General features: G+C 44.8%; 1 protein-coding gene across 6 annotated transcripts in view; it reads left to right on the top strand.

Moving 5' to 3' along the window:
- The window catches only part of SHISA6 (shisa family member 6), a 260,223-nt gene that overhangs the window by 51,695 nt on the left and 183,400 nt on the right, over positions 1–25,128 (top strand). For 4 of the 6 annotated variants that reach the window (XM_084491780.1, XM_084491782.1, XM_084491779.1 and 1 more), the window contains exon 4: positions 7,115–7,210. The exons of the other annotated variants lie outside the window; for them this stretch is intronic. In XM_084491780.1, the coding sequence (XP_084347906.1) occupies positions 7,115–7,210 (96 nt within the window). The remainder of the gene's footprint in view (positions 1–7,114; positions 7,211–25,128) is intronic. 6 annotated transcript variants of the gene reach the window in all.

Raw genomic sequence — 25,128 nt, 5'->3', positions numbered from 1 at the left:
TTGCTTGCTTTTTTAGTAAGAAAATGGTGATGTTTCTGTGACGTCCCTTGGGTGTCCTTTCTTATTATTGTAATCTTTGTTAATCTGCACCCCATGCTGCAGTAAAATATCATGGTGCCTGACCTGACTGCAAATGTGTCCATCAGTGTAGCCCACAGCTGTGTCTAACACCCCCGACTTCCACAGGCACTTACCTCCAATTGAGAAGGTTTGTGCACTTACAGGCTGCCCCCTGTGGCTCCCCAGCCTCAAAAAGAGAATCTGGGGGTCTACAGCTGTGCCTTCAGAGCTTTCAGAGACTTTTGTGTTTAATGAATGGGACAGACAGATGTGCATGATGCGGAGCTGTCTGTCCTATGCTCAGCAAACACCTTACAGTCATTTTGTCTGCTCACATCATTTGTCTCACTCTGCTGATTTGTGCAAAACAGCTCCAGAAGAAGCACTCCAGCAGAAAGGAGCAGCTCAGAAACGGGTAGGCTGTGGGTCTTCCCCCCCAAAAAAACATATTTTTTCCTCACAGAGATCACAGAATCACAGAATAACCTAGGTTGGAAGAGACCTCCAAGATCACCTAGTCCAACCTCTGACCTAACGCTAACTAGTCCTCCACTAAACCATATCACTAAGCTCTACATCTAAACATCTTTTGAAGACCTCCAGGGATGGTGACTTGACCACTTCCCTGGGCAGCCCATTCCAATGCCTAACAACCCTTTCTGTAAAGAAGTTTTTCCTAATATCCAACCTAAACCTCCCCTGGCACAACTTTAGCCCATTCCCCTCCCCCACCCCAAAAAAAAAAAAAAAAGTACTCACACAACCCCTGAGAATCGGCAAGAGCTGTTTATTGCCGGCACATCTTGCAGGTAAGCCTGCAGGATGTCCATGGTGTTTGGTGGCTCTAAGCTAATGAGTAGGGGGCTTGCTGGGCACTCCTGCGATGCTGCTGGTGCTCTCGGATGGCAGAGCACAAAGACATGTTGAAGAGTCCCAGGTCTCTTCTGGCCGAGATGGATCCACTTCCATCCGTTCCTCCACATGTGGTGGATCCAGCTGCATGGGCTCCACTGTGTTTGGCAGAAGGCTAAGCCAGTCTTTGCCTGGGACTGCCCAAACAGGATGCCTTCCATCCAGAATGTTTTCTGGCCAGGGTGCCAAACCAGGGGGTCGTCCAGTTCCACACTTTGGTCCCATGCCACCATCAGCTTGATTTTCATGCATGGGTCCGATGCTGCCTTTTGTCTTACGGCCATTACTGGGTCGCGCACTGTTCTCTGGACTATGGGCACACCTCTGCTCCCAGTGGCTGTCTGCCTGATGTTCCTGACTTTGCCCCATGTCACCGTTGCTCCTATGGTAAAGCTCCTATGGTAAAGGCCTGGAAGATGCCCTCACGTGGACAAGGAGGAGGGTTGGGGGGCGGAGGGCCCCTTTTCTGGGGCTGGCTTCCCCGGGCAATTTGGCTTGCCAGAGAAAAAGGCTGCCCCTCGGCCACAGGGACTGCCCTGCACTTCCCATCCTGTGCCCTGGGTTTATTAACACTGGTTTTTAGGTAATTTCATTCTATTCTTTATGGAAAAGAACAGAAGCAAGGTGCGTCTTCAGCCCTAATTCCCATGTGTGCTTTGTGCTCCAAGTGAAGAATTTCTTCCTCACGTCACATCTAAGCCAAATTTCCCCTCCATTTTTTCAAAGCCATTATTCCTGGTTCCATGGCTACACTCCCTGGTAGAGTTCCTCTCCAGCTTTCTTCTAGGCCACTTACGTGGTAAGGTTAGGTGGCAAAAATGCAGGACCTAGCAAATTGCAGCCTTTTCTACCTTGTTCCACACATTCCACATGACGTTTTCCAGCTCAGGCTCTAGCCTCTCATCAGTGTAACACAGAATCATTAAGGCTGAAAAAGACCTTCAGGATCATCTGGTCCTACCCCTCCCCCCCCCAATGTCACCCTCTAAACCATGTCCCTAAGCACCATGTCCAACCTCCCCTTAACACCCCCAGGGACAGTGATGCCACCACTTCCCTGGCCAACCCATTCCAATGCCTGACTGCTCATTCTGAAAAGAAATGTCTCCTACTTGTTTTAATTGTTGCAGAGCAGTGCTTACACTGTGTCAGGGACTTTTCAGCTTCTCACACATTGCCCTGCCAGCGAGGAGGCTGGAGGTGCGGCAGGAGCTGGGAGGGGACAGAAGCAGGACAGCTGACCCCAACTGGCCAAAGGGATATTCCATATCATGCTGGACAATTAATGTGGGGTGGCTGGCTGGGGGATGGGAGATCTATCTAATGATAAAGTTTCTGCTGAGGTGCTGAGGTGCTGGGACTCCTCTCTGGATGTAGTTTAATTCCAAGGAAACCTTGGGGCGGGGATGAGGTCAGAATCCCAGTGTGTATCATCTGAAAGGCTGTCCACGACAGCCCCTGTCTGCCTTTCTCTGGGTGATGTAATCCATGCTCAATAATACCATTTCTGAAAGGTGGATAACAGCATTTTAGTTCAGCTCTAATAATTCTGTTAAATTGGAGCCAGGCTTGTAATTGCTGTTTGTGACTGAGTTTGTTCCATATGTGTGTTATGCAGGATGCAGTTGCAATGAAATGTTCCCTCTTTGAGCTGTATGCCCTAAAGAATATGTCTTTGTTGCATGGCAGGCACAACGCTCACCCACTCTCTGTCTCTGATGTATGTTATAACCAAAAGAGAGGAAAAAAAAATCATGTTTCTCCTTGTTTCAAATTCTTTTGGAAATTTTAAGTTGTGTAAGTCCTCATTTGCTTTAGTAACACACTGCCTTGCTGGACTCCAGGTCATTTCTTTTAATGAAAAAGCCTGCAAGCCCATGTGCGTCTGAGAGTTTACATGCAGTAGAGTGCACGGATATGAGAGTGAGTGAGACCAGGGGGCAAGAGAGCAAGAAAAGCCTCTTCCAGGCAGTCAGACACAGTGCTCTGAAGCAGCATTTATATTTCATCCTAGTCCTAAGAAATAGATCTTATGGATGCAAAATCTCCCCAGAAATACTGTATTGGAAGATAGCATGCTCCATCCTGTGAGATCAGGTAGGTGGGTGGTTGTGTCGCTTTGGAAGTAGGGCATGCTGTGAGGCTCTGTCGTGATCAAATCTGGCTCCTGCTCAGGTCTCCCTGTTCAGTGATCAGCTGGTGCTTTGCAGGCCGGGGAGCTCCCCTTGTGAATGTGGGGCAGAGGCACAGGGAGGGGATGCAGCTGCCCAGCCGGCCGGCTCAGGGCTGGTCGGGTGATGGTGATGCTAGATGTGACCCTCGGTGGCTACCAACAAGCCCTGGAGAGAGATAACACCAGCTAGCTGGGTAGGACACCTGGGTGTGGAAAACCGGCAGACAGAAGCTAATTCCACCGAAAGCAGGAGCTGTAAAAGAGGGAAGGTGTGCTGGGAGCCTGAGAGCATGAATGTGCAGGTCTGGGCTGCCCCGCCTCACTCATGACACTGATCTGCTGCTCTGTCTCTGCCTGACTGCTCTGACTTCTCTTAGTTCTCAGGTGGTGGGTTTCAGCTCCCGGTAGCTGCAGGCTTGTCCCAGGGAAATGCACCATCAAAAGGCAGCTTTGCTGTGATGTGCTTTCACGTCAGGGAGGAAGGAGAGCAACGTGAACACTGCCTGTGGACAGCAGGTACAAGAGAGCCACCAAACTGTCCCCACCCCATTTCCGCAGCAGATCTAGCCCAGGGTTCTCCATGTGCCCGCACACCCGGGGTCCCACAGCAGCTCCATGCCTCCACCTGGCCCTGCTGAGCAGCCCATGGCTGACAACCTTCAGCTCCAGGATGGGCTTGCTGGGTTTCAGAGAGGTCCTTTCTGTCTGGAATGGCAGGGTTTTCTTGGATGGGTGATGGTTAGCAATAAAAATATCTCAGATGTCTGAAATTAATTAAAAATAGACCCATTTACACTTGTTTTGCCAGGAATCAGAGCATTTTTAGCTCTCACTATAAGGCAAAGACCCACCTTCAGCCTACTAAAAATGAGCACCTTGGTTAAGCTCCCTTTTAGCCCATGGGACAGTCATCTCTATCAGCAGTTCAGCTCAGCTCATGGCTGTAACCACATTTGGAAGGCGCAGACCCTCCCAGTGACCATGGAAAGATGCCCAGCCCCTAGGTGAGCACACAAACACAACTAAAGGAGGAAGGAGGAAGACATCCCCAACAAAGAATGAAACGGATGTTCTCTGGTTGAGTGTAGCCCTGTCAGCACCTACCCTGTCCTGCAGCCCTGAGTCCTTTGCTTGAGGTCTTTCAGCTCTGCTGTGGCTCCTGGACACATACAGAGATGGTAAGGTATGGAGGAGCATTCAGGTTCAATGTCAAGAGGTGATGAAAAAGTCCACTTGAATAACAGGTCCTGAGTACGACACACCAGCAGCCCCCACAGTACTCCTGAACGTAAAAACTTGGTACCAGCACTTCTATATGGTGAGGGCAGGAGAAATGATCACAAACGAGCAGGAATAAAGAACCATGTAAAACAAACGTAGCATGCTATAATGTACCCATAAAAAGGAAAAACTTGTGCTACTTGAAGTCTACAGGTTTGAATTTCTCATGGGAAAACATGACTCCTGTTCAAATGCTAATAGGTTGTTATCACAGGAATCTTTTAATTTAACTATTATGTAGCGTAAGAAGAGGCAGAGCAAGGTTCAGAGAGCAAAAGGCTTATGAATGATCTTAAATCTGCCAGTAAATGTTTGCTTTTTTTTTTTAATATACTTTGCCTTCTTGATCTCTGACTTAAACAGATCCTCCAAAGGGATATAAAAAGAGAGCCCTGGTTTCAGCTAGAGGTAACAGAACACGTTTATATGTTTCTTTTATCCTTGTTAAAAACTGCAAAGTTATGACACTGATAAAGTGACAATCACCTGAGTAGCTGGCCCTGAGAGCGTACAATTTGATGGAATAAGAGGAAAAATTGGCTTACTAGAAAGAAAAAAGGCAGCACATTTTAGAAAAGAGAGAAAAAAAAAAAAAAGAAAAAAGAAAAAAGAAAAAAAAAAAAAAGAATTGGGCACTGCAACCACAAACCACCTCTGCAGGCTTCTCAGGGCAAGAACAAATTTTGCATAAAGCAAGAATAGCTTCCAGGGATTCAGAGGCAAATGTCTGCCATCCTCTTCCAGGAACACAGCAGGCAGGGTTTGCAGGAGCTGGGTAGGAAGACGAGAACAAGAGACCAGACCAAATTCTCTCCTGTGAAAGCAGAAAACCCTTATTTTTTTCCTAGAAACATTTCTCAGCCAATTTATGGATGGATGCCTGCACATTTGAAGGCTTTTGCTACCATCTTGCATTGCTATAAATACAAGAAAACTGTCTCTCTGGTAACTCTCCCAACCCTGTAGACACACTTCGTGTGTGTTTTGAGAAGTTTGGGAGCACTTGACTGACCTTGACCAGCAAAACTATGTGAGGAAAGGGAGTGGGATGCTTTTTCTATTAGATAGGAACAAACATTTTTTCAGAAGGATCTCCAACGTGGTCCGAGGATCTCCAACGTGTTCCTGTGATCACAAAGGCTGTGCTGGCCTCTCCTGGCCAGAGGGTTGCTGGTGTCCTCCCCAGGTTAGGAGCAGGGTTTGCAGCCTGCCCAGTCTATTGCAGGGCAGGCTGGTGGCACAGTTTAGACCCTGAGAAGGTGCTCACCTTGAGCCCACCCGTATGCAAGGGGGACTCTGCTGACAGGGGTAGTGGTCTGTAAAGTCAGCAGGAGTTGCCAAGGCACTGTGATGGGAATCGCTGGCAAAAAGGGAAAGAAGACTTTGCAGAGTATTGAGGTTTCAAAGTCTCTGTGCATTTTAGTTTTCACAATGTTCCCAGAAAGCCTGAAAATGTGTGAGAACACACGGCATTCAGTCTGTGTTTGAAAAATAGTAAAGGGCTGTAGCATCTGTCAGAGGCAACATGAGCCAGCCAGAACATGGCCCTGGGCTGCATTTCCACCTGGTTCCATGATGCCCATTTTGCCCTCCCCACTGCCTCCTGACTCAGCTCTCCTGCTCGGGTGCCGTGTGCTGGACCATCTGCCCTGCTCCCAGCCACCATGGCTTGGAGGAACAGTGATGCATCGCCAGCTCGTGCAGAAAGGCACACAGAAGATGGAGGCTTGTTAGGGAGGGAGCTGCATTCCCAGCCCCTGCGGCTGCTTTGCTTCCTGCCCCTGGCACCTATCTTATCTTTGCCTCTTTCTAAAATAAAAGGAATAGCAAAATTAACAACATGAAAAAGGGAGGAGATGATAAAGAGTATCTGGAAAATTATCTATGTCCTCATTTCAGAGCTTTGCATGGTAACAGGGAGGCAGAAGGCCTTTTTCCTTATTAATATATCAGAACATTAAAAAGCTGGATGTCTCCTGAACAGTTGATAGTACTCTGTTGTGATGGACTGAGAGAGCTCCTAGGAAGTGTTCTGCAGAAGACTATCGCACTTGAGAAATTATCAGTGGATGTTGTTCAAGGACCAGAGCAAATAAATCAAAGCTAAAAGACAAAGTCTGCTGTCATACTGTTAATGGGCACTTTGGTCCAGCCTGGACAAAAGAGATACTTGCAACTTCACTTTTGTGCTGAGAAAAACTCCAGCAGCAGTGAACAAATGCTGTCAAGGGCCTGGCTGGAATCAGGATTAGTCAAAGCCGCATCTCATCTGATGTCTTTTAGCTTCTCACTCTTGAAGGCCTGAGTGAGTCCAGTTCCTTGGGAATGCTGATACTAGCAAACCCGAATACAAAGCACAGATGGTCAAATTCCCTGGAATTTGGGGTGTTTGGTTTAATATTGTTTATTTGGTTCCCCTGTCAGAATCTGTTCATGACTTGGCAGCACCAAAATACTCGTCTTATTCTTCATAAGTCTTTGTCCATATGGGAATTAGGGTTTGCTACTGCAGCTGTTATGTACTTCTGTAGCCTCTGCTTACCATTAATAAAGCAACCATGTGGTCAGGCCTTGGAACTCTTAGAAAGGGTGACAGCAGGGCTACACAGAATATATTTGTATATATATAAAACTTGAATAAAGTTGTTTGTTTTGCTTTGTTTTTGTTTTTGTTTTTTCCCTTGGCAGGTCACTATGGAAAGGATATTTATCGAAGTGGAGGGCCAGATCTCCATAATTTCATCTCCTCCGGGTTTGTCACGTTAGGACGAGGACACACGAAGGGTACAGTGGAAACAATTTTTTGCTAAATAAAAAAGATTCTTTTAAATAAATAAATAAATAAAAAGCTATAACTCAGAAGCTGGGTTCTAAGTGCTATGAGATAACAGTATTGGACTGCACTCGGTAGATTTAGTCTAGCAAATATTGCTGCAGGTAAAATACTGTGCTCCTGGCAGAACCTTTTAAATTCTAGCAAGGGAGACGGTGGGAGAGTGTAGAGTCGGACAGCCAGACTGCAGACTCCACTCTGACTTTGCAGTTCAACAATTTATACTGCTTTGTGTTTTCTTGGGTGCATGGATACAAACCACCATTGTGCTGCTGTACTTTTAAAGGGGAAGGGAAGGAGTGTAATGCCGTCCACGGGCAGGCAGTAACAGTTCAAGAGTGTGTTTCTGGATTTCTTTTAATTTCTGGGCTTTTTTTGGGATGGGGTATTATGAATATTTTATAAAGTTATTTTTTTTTAGGTCCAAAACATATATTTTATGTGTTCATATAATCTGTGATATAATGTACAAACATGAAAACACAAAAATATACATATACTGCTCTGTGTATGTTCTGTGTATATGTACTGTATATATGATATATGTTGAGAGACAGTTGTAGCTATATTAGATAAGTAACCGTATATCCCAGGAGTTGTGGTGACACAAAAGCTGTGATATTTGACTCGAAGTAGCTGGTCACCAGAACCCCAGATGAATGTTCATTTATGACGTTGTTGCCTGTTTGGTGAGTTTTTATAGTGTACAGTGAGACTATGTTGGGAGCATCTTTCTGTTCACACCCGCACCCTGACTGAGTCACAGTGGTGCACTGGCAGTGGGTTGCGACACTGGGATTGCAAGCATGTGCCATGCCAGTATGCATCTGGTTTTGTGTCCTGATGACTTCTGAGACTGTTGTACATTTCTATAGACACAATGTATGTGGAGATACCTATATAGACACAATGTACTGTATGTGGAGATGTGTCCATGTGCCTGGTTGAATGCACCTGTGTTGTTTCCGTGGATGACCATGACTCACGAGTTATTAAACGACCTTTATTTTCTTACATTTCCTGCACTTTTTCAAAATTACCACGAGTGTCATCCAAAGCAGTGTTGGTCCTGTAGAACTGTCAGAGAAGAAACAAATATATGTATATTGTCTGTGTATGTCTGTGTGTGCTTAAATAAAGTTTACTGAGGCTGAGGCAGCACCCGTGGGACTTGTAATACAATACCTGGCAATTCCAGCCTGGCACTGCACCGGTGGAAGGAAAGCAGAGAAAACCACCAACAACCTTCAGGTGGGCGGGGAACTAAAGTGGTTCAAGGAAAGACTCATGGATGGCGTGTCACACGAAATTTCCCTTTCTCCTCCCCACCAAAAAGAAGTTTTACAGTCATGTCCTAACACATTAGGCCTGGCTGTATTTAGGATGAGGTAGAAAGTGTACCCAGGAGAGGCACAGTCTACAGAGTGTCCTGATGGCCTTCATCAAGATCATGGGTAACCTTGGGCAGAGCCTTGCAATCCACCTCCTTGTCTCAGACGTTTGAGTTATCTTCAAGCAGTTTTATGTACAACATACTTTTTTCCAGTACCTTCTCAGATAAAAATAAAACCTGCTTTCCTTCTTTAACTGAAAAAGGCTTGGGGGGGTTGTTCTTCCTTAGATGGGCCAGTGGGTTTCACACCTTTCCCACTGGCTTTGCTGGAAAAACCACAGAGCACATTTCCTATCCTTGGGAAGATGGGAGAATGGGCAACAGGAGTCCAGATTGTTTGTGTGCCACCTCTCTGAACAGCCATCAGATAGGGTGGTGTTTTCCACCCTATCTGATAAAAGTGTATATAAGGCTTTTAGTTGAAGAAATTCAAATAGTTGGGCTGCTAATGGACCTAAAATAATGTATTGCCCTTTGAATGTACTTCTAAGTTACCTGCAAATTCATGTTTTGTTTGAACAATGCTTAGTGTTAACTTTTAACTTCATAATGGTAAATTCACATGTCCATGCATGATTGGTGCAAGTAATTAATGTGCACACATTCTGCAGGCAAACTGCCTTGTTTGCTTGTGTAGATTTGTCTGTGTTTGCAATCTGATTTGATTGCCTATTTGTTCTGTGAACGTAGGGCCTTTGGCTTTAGCAAGTGACTTAGGGTCTCTGTCATTATGTTTGTACCCTATATCATTTGATTATTTCAGGAAGTATTACAAGATAGATTCCCTGTGTTCTGTTTGAGCTGGCAGTGCAGGTGTACATGTAGACGGGAAAGATGAGTGCTCCAGCAAGGGATACACTCCTGAGCTTTAGCTGAACTACTTCATGCTCAGATTTCATCTTATTTCAGTTCCAATGCATGAATTAAAGTCTCCACCTCAGCTACTATTAGCCAAATAACCTCATCCTATGTTGTCATTACACCACTATGGAATGGCTTTCTGCTTTTAGATTGAACAAAGCCAATGAAGTTTATCTCAATATTTCTTTGCACTGGGAGACACATTTTTGGTGTTTTCTCAACTGTCTTCTGCCATGGCAGGACTCCAAGTGCTGAGTAATATTTAAAGGCTAGTCTATTTTGGGCGGAAGACAAAGATGTGAGACATGCCAAACTACCATGGATACCAAATCAGCATATTCACATGTCTGACATCCACAGGCTCTTGCAAGATTGTGATTTATGGTTCTTATATGACATTCCACTGGGCGATGCATCACTGTCTGGCATTTAAGTCTATATAGTCACTACATAGCGAGTTCTTCAAACCACAGTAAAGGCCTTCAGTGTCAGTCTGTCACGATGATCTAGAAATAAATCCAAAATCCATAGAAGGTCTCCATGGTGAGACACACAGCTGGGTTAATTTCATCAAACTTTAGGTAGCTAGAAGTTGGATGTTTTATTAGACACACCTGGGAGAAACTGGCACCTCTAAATGAGTGTTCACTGACTAGGCACCAGACACTTGTTCCCATCTACTTGTAGTTGCTACGATAGACATAGTTACTAGTGCTCTGTTTGCTGTGGGAGTTGCTATGAGAGTTCAGTGCTCCAATGAAACAAGCAGGAGCTCTGTAGATGGGATATTCCTCTGTGCACTAACCTAATTAAAAAACAAACAAACAAACAAACAAAACAAAACAAAACACCTTTTTCAACATATTCTCTGGCTGAGATTCCTGCTAATATCAGATGTGCCAGGTTGAGCCTACCCCAAAAAGACCATACTCACAGTCCTGCCAGGGCTTTGCTCAGTCACACAAACTGGTATAGAAATTTTTCCAGGCACAAAAAACATGGGGCAAGCAGCCACGAGGATATTGAACCACAGTGAGTCAACATGTCTAGAAGAATAGTAAATTCACTCCAGATCAACATTGTTGAGTTTTCAGGTTAAAAAAAAAAAAAAAAAAAAAAAAAAAGTAGGTTTGATTTGATTTTGATTTTTGACTTTTGATTTTCACTACTAGCCTCAGACCCTCAAAATTATTTCAGAATTTGAGTTGGGCTCCTTGTATTTCACCAATCTTTGCCAACAGCAGAAATTCACTGAGCTCACTTCATATCTAAACAACTTGTTTTCCTGGTAACACTGCAATGGTGTTAAATACAGTGAAGCTTTTGCAGGAAAAGTTAAACTGAGCACTGGGTGGTCAGGAAACGGTGAGGAACATGGGATTTTAGACTTCGCTACTGCAGACCCATATAATAGAGAAATGGGAAAATAATAGGGAAATCTGCTAGTTTCTTGTAAGTTTATGCTAGATCCTTGAGGAGGTGCAGAGGTAGGGGAGCAGCTTGAAAACCATGTGTGAAAAGTTCAGGAAGAACCAAGTGTCCTTCCTCACAGCTTTCCCAATACTACTTTCTGAAATGGGACATCTTACCTTTGGTTCAGGGCTGCAAGTCTTTATTGGTCCAGGATTTGCTGGGAGATGTGCTGGGAGTTGAGGCATCTATCTGTAGCAATCTTTTTTCTTGAAGTATCCCACTAGAATTGGCACCAAAGATGTTCTCCACTAGTGTCAGTAGGCAGGAAAAAAAATTGAACCATATACCCAAGACAGTATGATATGGTTGTTAGAAACTGACTACACTGCTGCTGCCATCTCTTCGGAGCATCCTGCGGTGTGGGAATTGTGAAAAATATGTTGGTGTAGAGCCTGGTGACTGAGCAATAACAACTACCCACAGTTAGGTTGTATCTTGTGATACTTGGTGCAAATAAGGCAAGATTTACAACCTGAACATGGTTTTTACTGGCTGCTGCTTCTGTTCTCACTGTCCTGAAGCATCGTTGGTACCTCATGTATTCGCAGCATGGCCCAGGGGACTGTTTTGGTACCATCATGTGAGGTACAGCTGTCCAGTCTGAGACAGGTTTGGCTTAGCATGTGCCTGGAGTGTAGAAATATGGTACCTGTCCTTTAACAGGACCTTACATCCACCCCAGCCATAGCATCACCCTTTGCCATCTCCTGATAAATATCGTACTCCCAGTTACCTGAAACAATGCACAGAAATGCACAGGCAGAAGGGAGAATGAGAGGTCTACTGTTGTTGGCTTCTGGCTTTTTCGCAGGCAGTATCGCCCTCAAATCAGCATTTTTCTTCTTCATATGCAAGAGGAGTAAATTGATCTTCATTTAGTCCTGCCTTAGAAAATGTTCACCTTTCCCTCCCAGACCATGTGTAGGTGAAAGAGTTGTTCTAAGGAATGACAGACCACATTTCCCCTGGTGTCAGAGCAGTGGAAGATGGGTTCTTCCATCTTATCAAACCACAGGGGTTTGAGGTTTGGAAGCTGTAGGGGTTTGTGAGAGTGAGAAGAGACAAGGTAATGACAGGGTGGGAGAGAGAGCTGATAGGCTTGAGGTGGCATCTGAGTCTCATGGCTGCTCCTCACTTGCTTGCCTGCCCGTGGGCTCTGTTTAGCACAAGCTGAGGGAGGTGTCTTGCCACCATCTGTGACAGTGCATGGCCAGACCTTCAGTTTGCTGGGGAGCACCCTGCAGCCTCCTGGGGATTCAGATCACTCTGGGGATTCCACTGTGCTCTCACAGTAACCCAGTGTGCCTGTACCAGGAGATGGAGGGCCTGATGCCAATGGGGTCATCACACAGGTTTATTGCAAGACAAATTTATAGAAGAAAGCAGCAGCTTGATCTTTCTGACAACTTAACATTTGTTTTGTTATGAGGGATCCTCCTACAAACATGAAAGAGGACAATGCAGCTCCAGATCATACTTAGCAACCAAGATCTTCCCAAGCTGCTTTGATGTCTCAGCCAGCTGAGGTGGGCGGCAGCTCCACTTCTTTTCTTCTGCCCTCACAGCTCCGGAGCTTTCCCAGCTTCCACTGCAGGGTGGTTGGGGTGGTTGCCCAAGACAGCATTGCCAAGTTTGTGTGAGTGTGGCTCGTAGAAAAGCATGTTGACAATGATAGGGCTTTGGAATGTCCCGTGTCAGTATGAGGATCAGATCATTTTTTTCCTGAGATGTCTTGATCTACCCATCCATTGTACTGCCTCATTTGCACATTCTTTCCACCTTCATTGGTTTTCTGTGAGCTGAAGAATATCTGACAGGCTCTGTATTTTATAAATGACATGTCTGTATGCAAACTAATCTTTATGCAGACACCTCAGTGGATTTATAACATTCAGCATGCTGTGAGCTCTGCATAGACCCTAGACGTGATACAATGTGGTGAAATGGGATCGAGTATTTATACTTGTTGGCACTACATCCCCCCTTTTACACACACTTCTGTTCCTTTTGGAGACCCCGGCATACAAAAAGCTGAGCTCCTTTTAAAAGCAGCAGCTCAGAAAGCAGTTTTACTGGTTCATTTGCATGTAAATATGATTGGGGGTGGGGGGGAGAGGGGAAGGGCAGGGAGAGAGAAGAGATTTATTAATGTAATTACCATTAGCAGTTTGAGGATTCTGACTCCTTTCTCTCCAGCACAGTCCTGGTTCCCTGCTGTTGTAGATGTTTCCCTGTTGTCCGGTGTTAACAGCCTCACATTTCAGTTTCTTTCCTGGTTCATACCCTTAATTTTTTTTATTTGGGGGTCTTGGCTTACATCTGTTGCAACTCAGCATTGGCCTGATGCAGCTTCAAAACATGCAGTGAATCAGCTGCAGAGCGGAATTTACAGCCTCACTCCATTATTAGTAATCTACATATGCAGTACATTCATTAAAATAGTGGAAAAGAGAAGTTTAAGGGTCATTTTTTCATGCCTGCATCTGTAACACATGATGAATAGATTATGCAAAAATTGAGGGCTAGGTATGTTGAGTCCTTTTTCTCATTAAACACTTGTTATACATGTCATATCAATGGAAAGATGTCAAGCCAGAGCCCGCAGCATCCCAGTGAATCATTTTATGGTCATCCTGGATAATATCTAATGATTTTGATGGTTTCTTGCAGTGCATGTGCTAAAGATCACTTGCATTCTGATTCCGGATTAATTTCAGCTATTGCATATTCTGACACTTAATTGTATTGACTTGAAAATAGGATCATAGGGATATGGAAACTGCTGCACGGCTATGCAGAAAGATTCCATTACGCAATAGGGCATTTCAATCCGCTCTGAATTATTTAGCCGACTCCAGACACAACCATCCATTTCTCAGCAGAGTCTGGACAGCTCTCTTTTTTATAGCCCTCTGAATATCTGGGTGGGAGGAGGGTGAGAGGTCGTGGAAACCATACCAATGCCTTCAGCAGTTATACAGCATGCCACATGTGTAGACCAGGAATGGGATGAACATAAGCCGAGCCAGATCAATCCCTGGGGTCACCTTCTGCCCTGTGCCTTGAAATGAATAAGGTGAGGGGTTCATACCCTTCTGTCTTCCAATCAACTGGCCACAAACTGAGCTTAAAGCACAACCTAGGGAGACTTTTGGAAAAGGGCTTTCCAAGCTAGTGTCTCCCACTCTATGAGCAATGAGAAGGAGGAGGATTGGCAGATAATCTGAGAGCCTTCCTCAAGTTTATTGAGGAAGCAGCAGAAAAATGACCACAAGCAGGGCAGGAAGCTAATATGTCACTGCTAAGCCAGGAAATTCAGCTTGCTATGGCAAGAAGCCCACAGCTGCTCCATAGCCAGCAATTAAATGGAGTCTGCTTCCTGCACCAACAGCAAAAACTTCCCCTGCAGGCAGTCTCACTGGTTCACATGAAGAGAATCTCATCATGTGGAGATCATGTCGCTCACCACCTCAGCCTGTTGATGGCATTTTCAACTTGACCTCATGAAACATGCTTCCTGGAGAACACAGATAGGACTGGCGCAGGAAGAAAGGATGCTAGCCAGGATGGGTTGCCTCTTCTTTCTCTCTGAGTGAACATTAAACCAAAATGTTGTGTTTGAACCACCCTGCCACCTTAGGTTTCCATGGTAATTTTAAAGAACCGAAGCTATCTCTAAACTCATTCTGCTCCTGTAGTTAGTGAATCATTTTCCTGCCCACTTCCTTGTCCTGCATACTCCATTGTGGCCAGCACTCCGCTGAGTGCCCATGGATGGTTTTCAATAGTGTAGTGTTCCAGAATAGATTTCTCTTCTTTCTTCTATCTGCTAACAGTGTATCAAAATAAATTGCAATAGCTGAGAGGAGAAGAAAAATGCCCTGCCTATTATTGGATGCCCTTTCATAGAGTCTGTCAAGTCTTTGCAACATTTTGGCAGGTACCTTTGAATGCTGAGCTGAAGGCTGGTGAAAAGCTGCCAGTTACAGCCCAGCTATCTATGAAACAGGGAGCTTCAGCTGCATGCCCCAAACATCTCTTTGAAGATTTGTTTTCTATATCTATTTTCAAGAATTGATTTATAAAAAAAATAAATATGATTTGCTGCTGCAATGTTACTGAGCATCTTAGGCTGGTTATCTCTATACAGAGGGATTTTAAGTGAAATTAGGAATCACAATTGCATTTGGAATACTGTTTCTTTAGCATGTCACCATTCAATCTTAAATGTGTTTAAGGATTGTAAATAAGGAATTTAAATATTATGAAAAAAATGGTGATTCATAGGTGAAAATGGGGGACTCAGCAGGTCAATCTCTAATTTTGAAGCAGTTGTGTCCTCAGAACAGCCAAATCCCACAGTCAGAGTTCAGCAGGTGAAGAGCTTGGGCATGTCCAAAAATTTACTGCTACAGCAAAGCTAGTATATTATATAAAGTTTATCTTCGTAAGTCTCGTGGAAGAAAAATTGGCTCATTATATTAGAAGTGTTTTTGAACACACAAGCCGTAGATTTACTTTCCAGATTTGCTTTCCGTGTTCAGTACTCATGGGAAAATTATTTGATCCCAGGAGCTTCAGTTTACCTTCCATAGTCTGTATAAAACTGCGGACAGTTGTAGGGACTTCATACGGTGACTGCCACAAATGTAATTGCAGACAGTCTTTGAGAGACAGACTTCTATTATTTATTGACTTTTCTACTCTTGGAAACAGATTAATCTCTATCTCTTGATGGTGTGGGGACCTGTGGCCATGACTGTTTCATGTTGTGTTGAACCTTTCTTTAACATCCATCCTGACCCTCCCCTATCCCAGCTCCATGCCATTCCCTCGGGTCCTGTCGCTGTCCCCAGAGAGCAGAGCTCAGTGCCTGCCCCTCCTCTCCCTATGAGGGAGCTGCAGGCCGCCATGAGGCCTCCCCTTGGCCTGCTCTGCTCTGGGCTGAACAAACCCAGGGACCTCAGCTGCTCCTCATATGTCTTCCCCTCTAGATCCCTCACTGTCTTCTTAGCCTTGCTTTGGACACTCTCGTACAGTTTTAAGTCCTTATTTTGTGGTGCCCAAAACTGTACACAGTGCTCAAGGTATTAGTGCTGGTGGCATTTGTCACTGAGCTGTTAATCTTCCATTCATGGGACTGCAAGGTCTGAATTGAAGCCAGATGATTCCTGCTCTCTCTGGCTTAAAGTCAGGCTTGTACTCTCAGCTAGGCAACAAAATCCTTCTCTAATCAGTGGAGAGAGCCTGGGCATTTCATCTATCCTGATGCCACAGGCTGAGATCATTGACAGGACCTGTATGGCTGTCACTCTGCTTCTGTGCTTTGCAGTGTGCCAGGATGCGACGTGGGTTGCTGTAAGCCATGGGCTAGTGGGAGAGAGTGCTCACAAGTGGGTGGCCTGTGCTGTCATAGGTTGGTATAGCAGATGCTGAAGGAAGTGAGAAGAAGTTTTCACAGTGAAGCCCAGGTCTGAGAAATCAGAATCTTATTTTTCCCCTAGGGGAGACACTTATCTCTGGAACATACATAAAAGTTCTTGTTTTACCTGGAAGATATTTCTCAATGTTGAGTTACTTTTTGTGCATTCATGGGGAGACCAGTCTCAGCAATTTCCCACCTGCCAGAGCAGCATTGCTGTGATTCAGTTTAGGTTTTGAAACCAGGTTGTGGCATACCTTTGTTATAGACAGGGGAAGTTTGTGGAGCGCAAAATTTGCTCCTGTTCTCTATGAAAAAAGTGCAGAGGTCCTGAGGAACAGCAAGGTGATGGGATCAAGGGCACTACATTGTTTGTAACTGTTTTGAGGCTGGACTGAATTCACTTTCCCTTTGGCAAGAAGACTGGTAAGAACTGCTTCTGCTGCCACCAAGGCAGGCAGAGGGCAGTTACCTTAACGTTCCACGGTCCTCTCAGGACTTAAAGAGGAACAGAAGCCTCCATCCATAATTTACAGAAGGTGGGGATGACTTGCTACATGGAGTTTTGTAGGTGGTGGTAGGGCCAACAGGTTCTCCAAGAAAACCTAAGAGAAGGACAAATGATAATGGGGAAGGGCTGTGGGCTGAGGGATGGGGCAGACTTTTCTTTTTAATTAGACTTTCCAAAGCAAGCCCTGCAATCTTTTTTCTGCCTCTTTTCATAAACCATCAAGTGCTATAAAAGTTACGGTCTGTTGAGAAGAACACAGTCATAGGGCTGACCAGAGATGTTGGAAAGGAGATGATGGGTTGTACTGAGCCCCCCAGCAGCTGCATCAGAAAGCATCCCTTTTGGAGGGCTGAGACCCTTCCCACTGCTCAACTCCTGACTGTTGCTGGGACAGCTGCTTCCTTTCTGAAAGTGTCTCCATTTCTTCTCAGAACTGGAACAGTCCCATTCTGTCATCCATGCTCTTCAAGGTACTGGTTTAAAACTCCCATGGGTCTTGAAATCCTTCAGGCAGTGTCCATCACACTGCTGAACGCAGATGACCATAATCACTTACCATAGTGCTGTACCCTCGTTTTCTCGTATGAAGGCAGCCATGATGATTTCTCTAAAGGATTTCCTAGATGAGGGCATCATTTCCATGCATTGCCTTGAGGATGCTGCTGGTGCTGTCATGGAGTAAAACTGCCAGAACCCAGGTCTGCAGCAGTTTCTAAGACTGGTGGTTAGATTGAACCCAATATTTTTTGTCTGACAGGTGAAAAGCGAGAAGCAGCTCTTTTTTGCTGACTTTCTTTCTGGATTATCGGCTGCAGAACAGAGAGCAGTGTTTCAGCTGGAGGCAAATGATGAGACAGTCCCTGTAGAAACGAGGTGCATGGAACAGGAAGCATTTGAGCAGGAACAGATCTATTCATGACAATTTTTCTGAGTCTTGGATAGTTCTAGCAGTAAATGAATGAATAAAGAAGCTGGGATTTTGCCAGTAATTCATATAGCTGACATACAGTTTCTGGACCGCAGCCTAGTTCCTCAACCAAAGAGCAGATTCCAAGCACACTTTCTGCTAATGATTGGTATTTTTGAATCGATTTCAATGGCATTGGCTTGGATCTGCAGTAGAAAATACACTCGTGTGTGCCAGTGCAGACCTTACCACATTGCTGTTGCACACCTGCCCCATTCTCCATCTTGAGAAAATCATGAGTTTGTTTTCCTGAGATGCATTTTTCCCTCTGAGCAAGGAATGAGTTAAAGGCATGTTAGAGTCTTTTTATTTTTCTTTAAATGTGTTTGAACAAAATGTGCTCAAACTGTGAACAAAAAGGAGTTTAGTAGACAGGCTGAAAATTGATCCCTGGCTCTAAGAGTCAAACTGGATTTGACTAATATATGTTCAAATTCTGTGGGCAAGGCATAAGGAGTTTGAGGGCCTTACCCTCAACTGTGATAAGAAAAGTGCTAGTGCAGACAGCAAGATACAGATGTGCTGAGCAAAAATCCTCATCCTGCACTGTCATATTTCTGAGATCTGCTCATTATGTGGGCCCATATCTGTACACGCAGCTCACAGATTTCTCTCTAGAAATGCAAACCTTTAAAATTTTATTAAAGTACTATACTCTTATCTGTTCTTCTTATGTCATTACCCCGCCTCTATTGTTTAAAATACAACGTTTTATTCTAAAGTATATGCTACTGTCATTAATTCAAGATATGCTCAGATACCAAGAGCATACTGTCTATAAAAGGCATGTCGTCATACTCATTTTAAACTGAGAAACTAAAAATAAAGCTAGTTCAAATATAGGTGATAAGAATAACCTAAGACTCATGTTAGGAAGTATAATATGAATGAATACCTAAAGGTGCCTGACAGATCGTGTGCTTGGAAAGAACATTGGGTAAAAGTCTGGAAAGTAGATTTGGGACAGAGAAATCAGTTTGGTGACTACTATGCATCCTCTCTCTCTGCATAGCACCTGAAAGGCATCGAATTAAAAATGCTCAATTCAGCACAGCTAGCAAGAAATTCTGTTTGATTCAGTGTAAACATTAGCGTGTAGATCACACTGTCATAAGATGCTGTTGAGATAAGAGGGTGCAGGCACAAAACACAGACTGTGATATTTGTGCAGTTATTGAAATAGGCAAAGTTACTGTAAGTGTCAGAAGAATGTGGTCCCAATATCTATGTCTGAGGTTTAAGTGCCTCAAACTATGGGGGCTGGGGGAAACCTGCTGAAGTTTGTGCTGTCCCAAATGTGTCTGTGGCAGGAGCTCATCTTGTAAAACAGTTCATACGGTCTACCCACAAAGCTCCAGAAATACCCTCAATTCACTCCTGTTTGGCATGACCTGAGTGAAGAATAAGAGGACACTCCAGCCTAGGAGAGCAAGAACGGACCAACGTCTGCATGGGAGGAGGTTGCATCCAAGTCACTGGGTCACGTTTGCAGATAGCACAAGGTGGGGGGCCCTTGCTGACCCTCACTGCTCTGCTCTGGCCTCTGGGCACTGCAGAGGGGATGCAGTTTTGATGCTGTGCTTGGTGGCACCTCAGCCCTTCTTGGGGTTTCTTGGCCTGCTTGCTTCTCAGGGTCCTGGTCAAGGTTCCCCCAGGTTATGGAACATCCAGCTTCATGCTGTTCCCCAGATGAGGTGGGACTTTCAGCCTCCTGAATGCTTCTACTGCTGCATGAAAAATGAGCACAAGCTAAACAGACCTGCTGAAGTTGTTGAGCTGACCTCAGTCTAAGTTCTTGGTGGGTCTTTGATAGCCTAGAGCCTTAACAGGGAGGTTTACTCTGCAGACTCCAAACTATCAAGAGCAGGCTTCACCAGCTGCACTGTGCCTGGGCAAGTTCAGGGCTTGCACAAAACACCATCAAGTGAATCTAAGTAAAAGCACAAATAAAAGATGAGAAGAAAAAGGCGAATGTGTGGCCTACCCTCCAGTGCCGTATAAGAAGGCAGCCCAAAGGGATGCGTGCTCTTGAATGCACAAAGCCCCAGTAATTTGTCTTGCATCTTAACCCCTGCTCCCTGACTCCAGGCTGGCTGCAGATGAATACAAGACCACCTTGTTGGGGGCACGGCAGTCACAGGGGACCAGGCTGCTCCCTTCCCTCCCCTGCCCTACAAACACAAAGCAGAGCACAAGGCAGGTCCTGCCAGCAGCTTGGCAGCCTCCAGCACGGTCTGCGTCTTGTAGTAAAGACACTGTGTAAAACGCTCCTGTGTAAAACACACACATGGCCCCATGTCTCCACATCTCACTGCTTGAGCAAACTTCTCTGGCTCGTCAGGACAGCACCTGGTAGTAAGGCATTGTCAGTTCAGACTCTTCTTTTGGTGAGTGATTGGAGTCCCTTCTGTTCCTCCAGATGCAACACAAGGTTTCTGGAAAATCTTGAGCCTCTGGTCTTATTTCTTAGGATCTCTGAAGTGGCTGGTGATCCTTTTGAAATTTTTCATGTGCAAATTGCAGGGACACGGACCCTGACTGTGTAGGGAATGCAGACAGCCACAGCTAGCACGCGTCAGGAAGCCACGAGGACAGCACGTTTGCTCCACAGTCTCCATCATGGTCTCCATCATTGATCTCCCATTGATCCTGCCACCAAGGAGAGCTCTTCCTCTTGCTGTCAGGAGTATCATGCACTATGATGTTCATGCTCATTATGGAGCTTTCACCCCTTAGATGTGAACAAAGATTTGAATAGAGCAAGTGAAAACCTAATAGATAGCTGCTGTTGGATTTTCTAAACAAGCCCTTCAGAGCTGCTGGCTTCTTTTTCATATGCAGATAAGAAGGAAGTACCTTGAAATATTTAGGCTGATCTGCAGAAGAGGCACTGAACAGGGGATGGCAACTGTAATAGAGAAAATTTTAACCATTTGCAAAGCATTTTCCTGAATGAATATTGCCCAAGAAACTCACCAAATAAATTGGAATTGCTAACTTAATTTTGAAACTGGGGAACCAGAGACAGGGACAAGACAGGAACGTGGATCCAACTTGATGCAAAGATCAGGAAAAAAGTTTGGTGGGAAGAAGCAGGAGACTGAGTGATAGGAGACACAGTGACTGTGTCTACCTGGAACAGTGGCATTAGCCATGCCCACCACACAGCTGAGGTGGCTTTCAGATTGTATCAGAAAGGTGTTCAGATCTGCAGCATCCTTAAGATGGCCCAGGCAGCACAGATGAGACAGTTGTGGACCTGTTCAGGCTGTCTTTGTGCCTAAACATAGGCTTTTCTTCAGGAGAACACTGACGTACCTATTGCCTTCCAGGACACTCTCATCAAGAAAGCTTTCAGTCACAGATCTCTGTGCATTGAGAGCCGTACTGGTGAAGCTGAGATTAGACAATAGTGACTTTATGCCTGTGGAGTCTACAGAAAATCTTCAGGAACATCTGAGGGGAAATAAAAAAGCAAAAGCAGTGTTCATTTTTCTTCTTCAGGTTCCCTCTCATCATCCTGCAGTATGGGGGCTGGCTATAGTGTGAGAGAAAATTCCCAGCAGAAACCTGATGTCTGCACAAATGTTGATTCAGACACAGTTATCAGCAGAAATTTAGCAGCATCAATATTTTCCTCTCAATTTGCAGCACTGCAGGATCCTTGTGGCAGAGCTCTGATTTTTGGTCCCTTTGGTCCACTGGCTTCAGTGGGACTAGGACCCCTGCCAGGTTATGTTGCTGGCAAGGAGAAAAGCCTACATTTGTCCGTGCATGATTACTCACATGGATTTCCTGGGCATGTGTGATTTCCCAAGCAGCAGATTTTTTTTTTTTTTTTTTTTTTTTTTTTTTTTTTGAAACAGGTGGTAAAGACAAAGTAGATTCAGTGTGGCATCTCCATCTGACTTCACTGCTCAGTCTTCCTTGGTACTGCCTGGGGAGAAGGAGGCCCTGCTGTGTAGCACATCCTGTATCACACGTCCAGAGTAGCCCAAAGGAGCTTCATTGTAATTGTGCATAACTTCTCCCCTGACTACCAGGGTGACTGCCTCAAGAAGAGACCTCACTGATACACCCGCTTTGAGGATCCCCACCCTAAATGCTCAGTACTGGCATTGCACAGATACCCTGGGACAGAAGCCTCCAGCCCTCAGGATCGATATGGGCCATCCACTGGCTTTTATTACTGAAGAACAAGGAAGGAAGAAAAACAAACAAAGAAAACCAACAAAAAAAACCAAAACCTGGTGCCTTTGAGCTATTATTTAATCCTTTCTAGATAAGAAATCACCCACAGGAAGTGCAGGAACCACTGAGCAGCTTCTATTTATCTACTGTTTAAGGAAGATTAATTCAATCTGGAGCAGGCATAAATCCATGGTACAAAGAGGGTTTGCTGGGTAGCAGTGGTCCTGTCAAACAAGATGACAATACAGGAGTTTAGCTTGCTTAGCTCAGAAAAGGAAAGCTGGGAGATATGGGAACGTCCTGCACAAACACAGCAGCGGCTTAATAGCTGAGAGGGAAAATCACGTGTAAATTAGAGCAATATCAGCACAAAGACAAGTAGGTGAGGATTGGTATGAATAATTTTAGTTCAAGAGGTTTCAAGGTCAAAGCTGTGCAGTTCTCTGAGAGTCAGACAGTTAGCATATTGGTACAAGCTGGGACAAGCATGCCAGCTCTGCAGCATGGAGCTTGGTCAGTCCATGAAAGAACCATATGTACCAACATTCCGGTATCAAGGCTCAGAGGATGACAACCTTCCAGTTCTGGTTCCCTTTTTGTAGCTTAGGAGCATGATGAGGTAGTTTGGAGACCAGCAGGGACAATGTTTCTGTAATAACCCTGTGCTAGCATGCAGAATGCCCGATGGGAGTAGAATAAAGGACAATTTCCCAGAGAAGGACAGATTATTTGAGTCTTTATAGCTTTGTTCTGAAAGGACAAATAATATCCCCCATGAAAGAGCTGCTGTACCTCTGAGTACATCAGCTTCTGACTGCTCTTTTTCATGAGAGTTGTGTCTATTCGCAGCCTTATTCTGCAGAAGCTGAAAGCATCAGAAGTAAAGCAGAGCAGGCTATTGCTTTCTTCTCATCTGCCCACTGGTTTTCTTGACAAGATAGGGCCCCTGCTTCAAACATTAGGCCTCTAGGCCTCTCCAAAGAGGACACACTTTAGTCCACCCTGCTTTCTCAGGTGGCCCAGTGCCTTGCAAAGCTCATAATAACTTTTGAGTCTTCTATATCGGGCATGTAGATGGGATTCATATCATCCTGCTCATAGCATCTAAAAATTGGGCTCTCGGTCTAAGCTGATCATGTAGGCTCTCAGAAGGTCTGGGGGAGAGCTAGGCATCTCTTCAGGGGATCTGAAGATGTCTTAGGACATCTCTGTCCTAAGATAGATGTATTTCTCTGAAGAAATAACAGCCCAGATGATTAACAAGACTATGTGTACAATCTTTACAGTTAAAACCAGGGATTTTGAGTGTACTTGAAGATTTCAGCCCAGCAGGGCAGCTGGGATGGACATTTTTCCCTGTGTGCTCTTTTGTGTCAGCACAAGCACTGGTGTGACCACACAATGGGCCAGATTGGAGACTTCAAGTGTGATTACACCAACCCTACAGTGGTTTGAGCCCAAAGAAGTTCACTATGTGTCCTCTTGAATGCTTCCCTGGCTCAAGGACAAGTAAGGCAAGGACAAAACTGGCAAGGGCAAGGGAGGAGTGATGGGACTGTTTCAGCAGCATTGGTCCTTAAAGCAAGTATGAAACTCCAGCACCAGGTGAAGCCCACTTTGTAGCATCTCAACACAGTGCATCACAGTTAAAGAGCATGGCATTACAGAAAGACTAGCCTGGATTTGTCGCTGGCATCGCTTTTTGAGATTTGTGTTATGAAGTACAAGAGCTCTGGCCAACACAAGCTGTATTTATCTTGCTTGTATTGATCCTTGCTGTGCCACAGTAATTTCTTGTCTTTAAGGATTCTAGGGTGTTTTAATGGAAGTCTTCACTGATACGGGGGAGAAAGGGAACAGCAAAATCCCTGGTTGCTATGTGAAAGCAGGGAATTTTGATTTGGGAAACCAGCAGGCTACAGCCACCCAGAGAATGGGGCTTTGTCAGGTGCTGATGGTGGAGCACTGGAGGCTGAGATTACTTTATCTGCATGTCCCCATGAGCTGTTCTCACAGAATAATGGCTTTTCCCAAAAGCACCATCACTTGCTTTCTAATACAGAGAGGGAGAGCTAAAACACTGCAATCCAGCAGTCGCACAAATGGTGCACAAAGTCGTGCTCCATTCAGGCTCAGTGGCAGTGGTGCATTTGGAGGAGCCCACTTAGGATCTTTTTTTCTCTGGCATGCTTTTTCCATAAGAAAATACAATACAAGCATAACTGGAGGCAGATTTGTCTGAACTGTAAGGATTTGAACATGCCTGTACTTCCCACCATCTCCTTTAAGTCTGCTAATGCTATCACATTGAGGCCGCATGCAGATTTACAAACCATATGCTGCTAAATTAGTCTCACCACCCAGTGTGAGAAAAGTTCAGAAGAAACCCAGGATTCTGTTTTGCATATCTACAACACAGAGCTGAGCCCTTTGATGGACTCCTCTTATGGCCAGGAACTGTGAATATTCAAGATGTCAATAAAAAAAAAAAAAAAAAAGTCTGAAAAAAAAAAAAAACAACAGAAAACTTGTCCCATCACCACAAAGAGCAATGCTGTTTCCCTAGCATGACAACAAACATAAGTATCACTTTCTGAATAGGATGAGGCCAGGATAGGCATTTATCCCATCATGAACTGTCCTGGACAGGTGGTAACAAGGGCAAATGGGCTCCAACTTCGTAGACAAGAGGGAGACACATTTTACAAGCTTTGGCCACCATTGTGCTGCTTTGGACCATGGAGGCAAGAGCAAAGGCAAATATTGGGATGAACTGGCCAAGACTGAGCTGCAGGCTTTGTCTTAGTTGGAAATATTATTTTTATTTTTTTTTTGTCACCAGGGAAACAGAAGCAGAAATGACAAATGCTTTCAATTTGTCAACATTTTCCATGGATATTTTTGGTCTTCTGGTGAAAAACAAAGCGTAGATATGTCTCAGTTTAAAATTATCCAATTTACTTTCCAAACTGAAGGTAGAAATGTGGTCAGAGGGCTGAAGGCATAACAGAGGTTCCTTCAGTGCCCCTGCCACTTGGGACCACCATCTCT

The sequence above is a fragment of the Aythya ferina genome, assembly GCF_964211825.1.
Source record: "Aythya ferina genome assembly, chromosome: 18".
NCBI lineage: Eukaryota > Metazoa > Chordata > Aves > Anseriformes > Anatidae > Aythya > Aythya ferina.
This window is presented reverse-complemented; position numbering and strand designations above follow the sequence as displayed.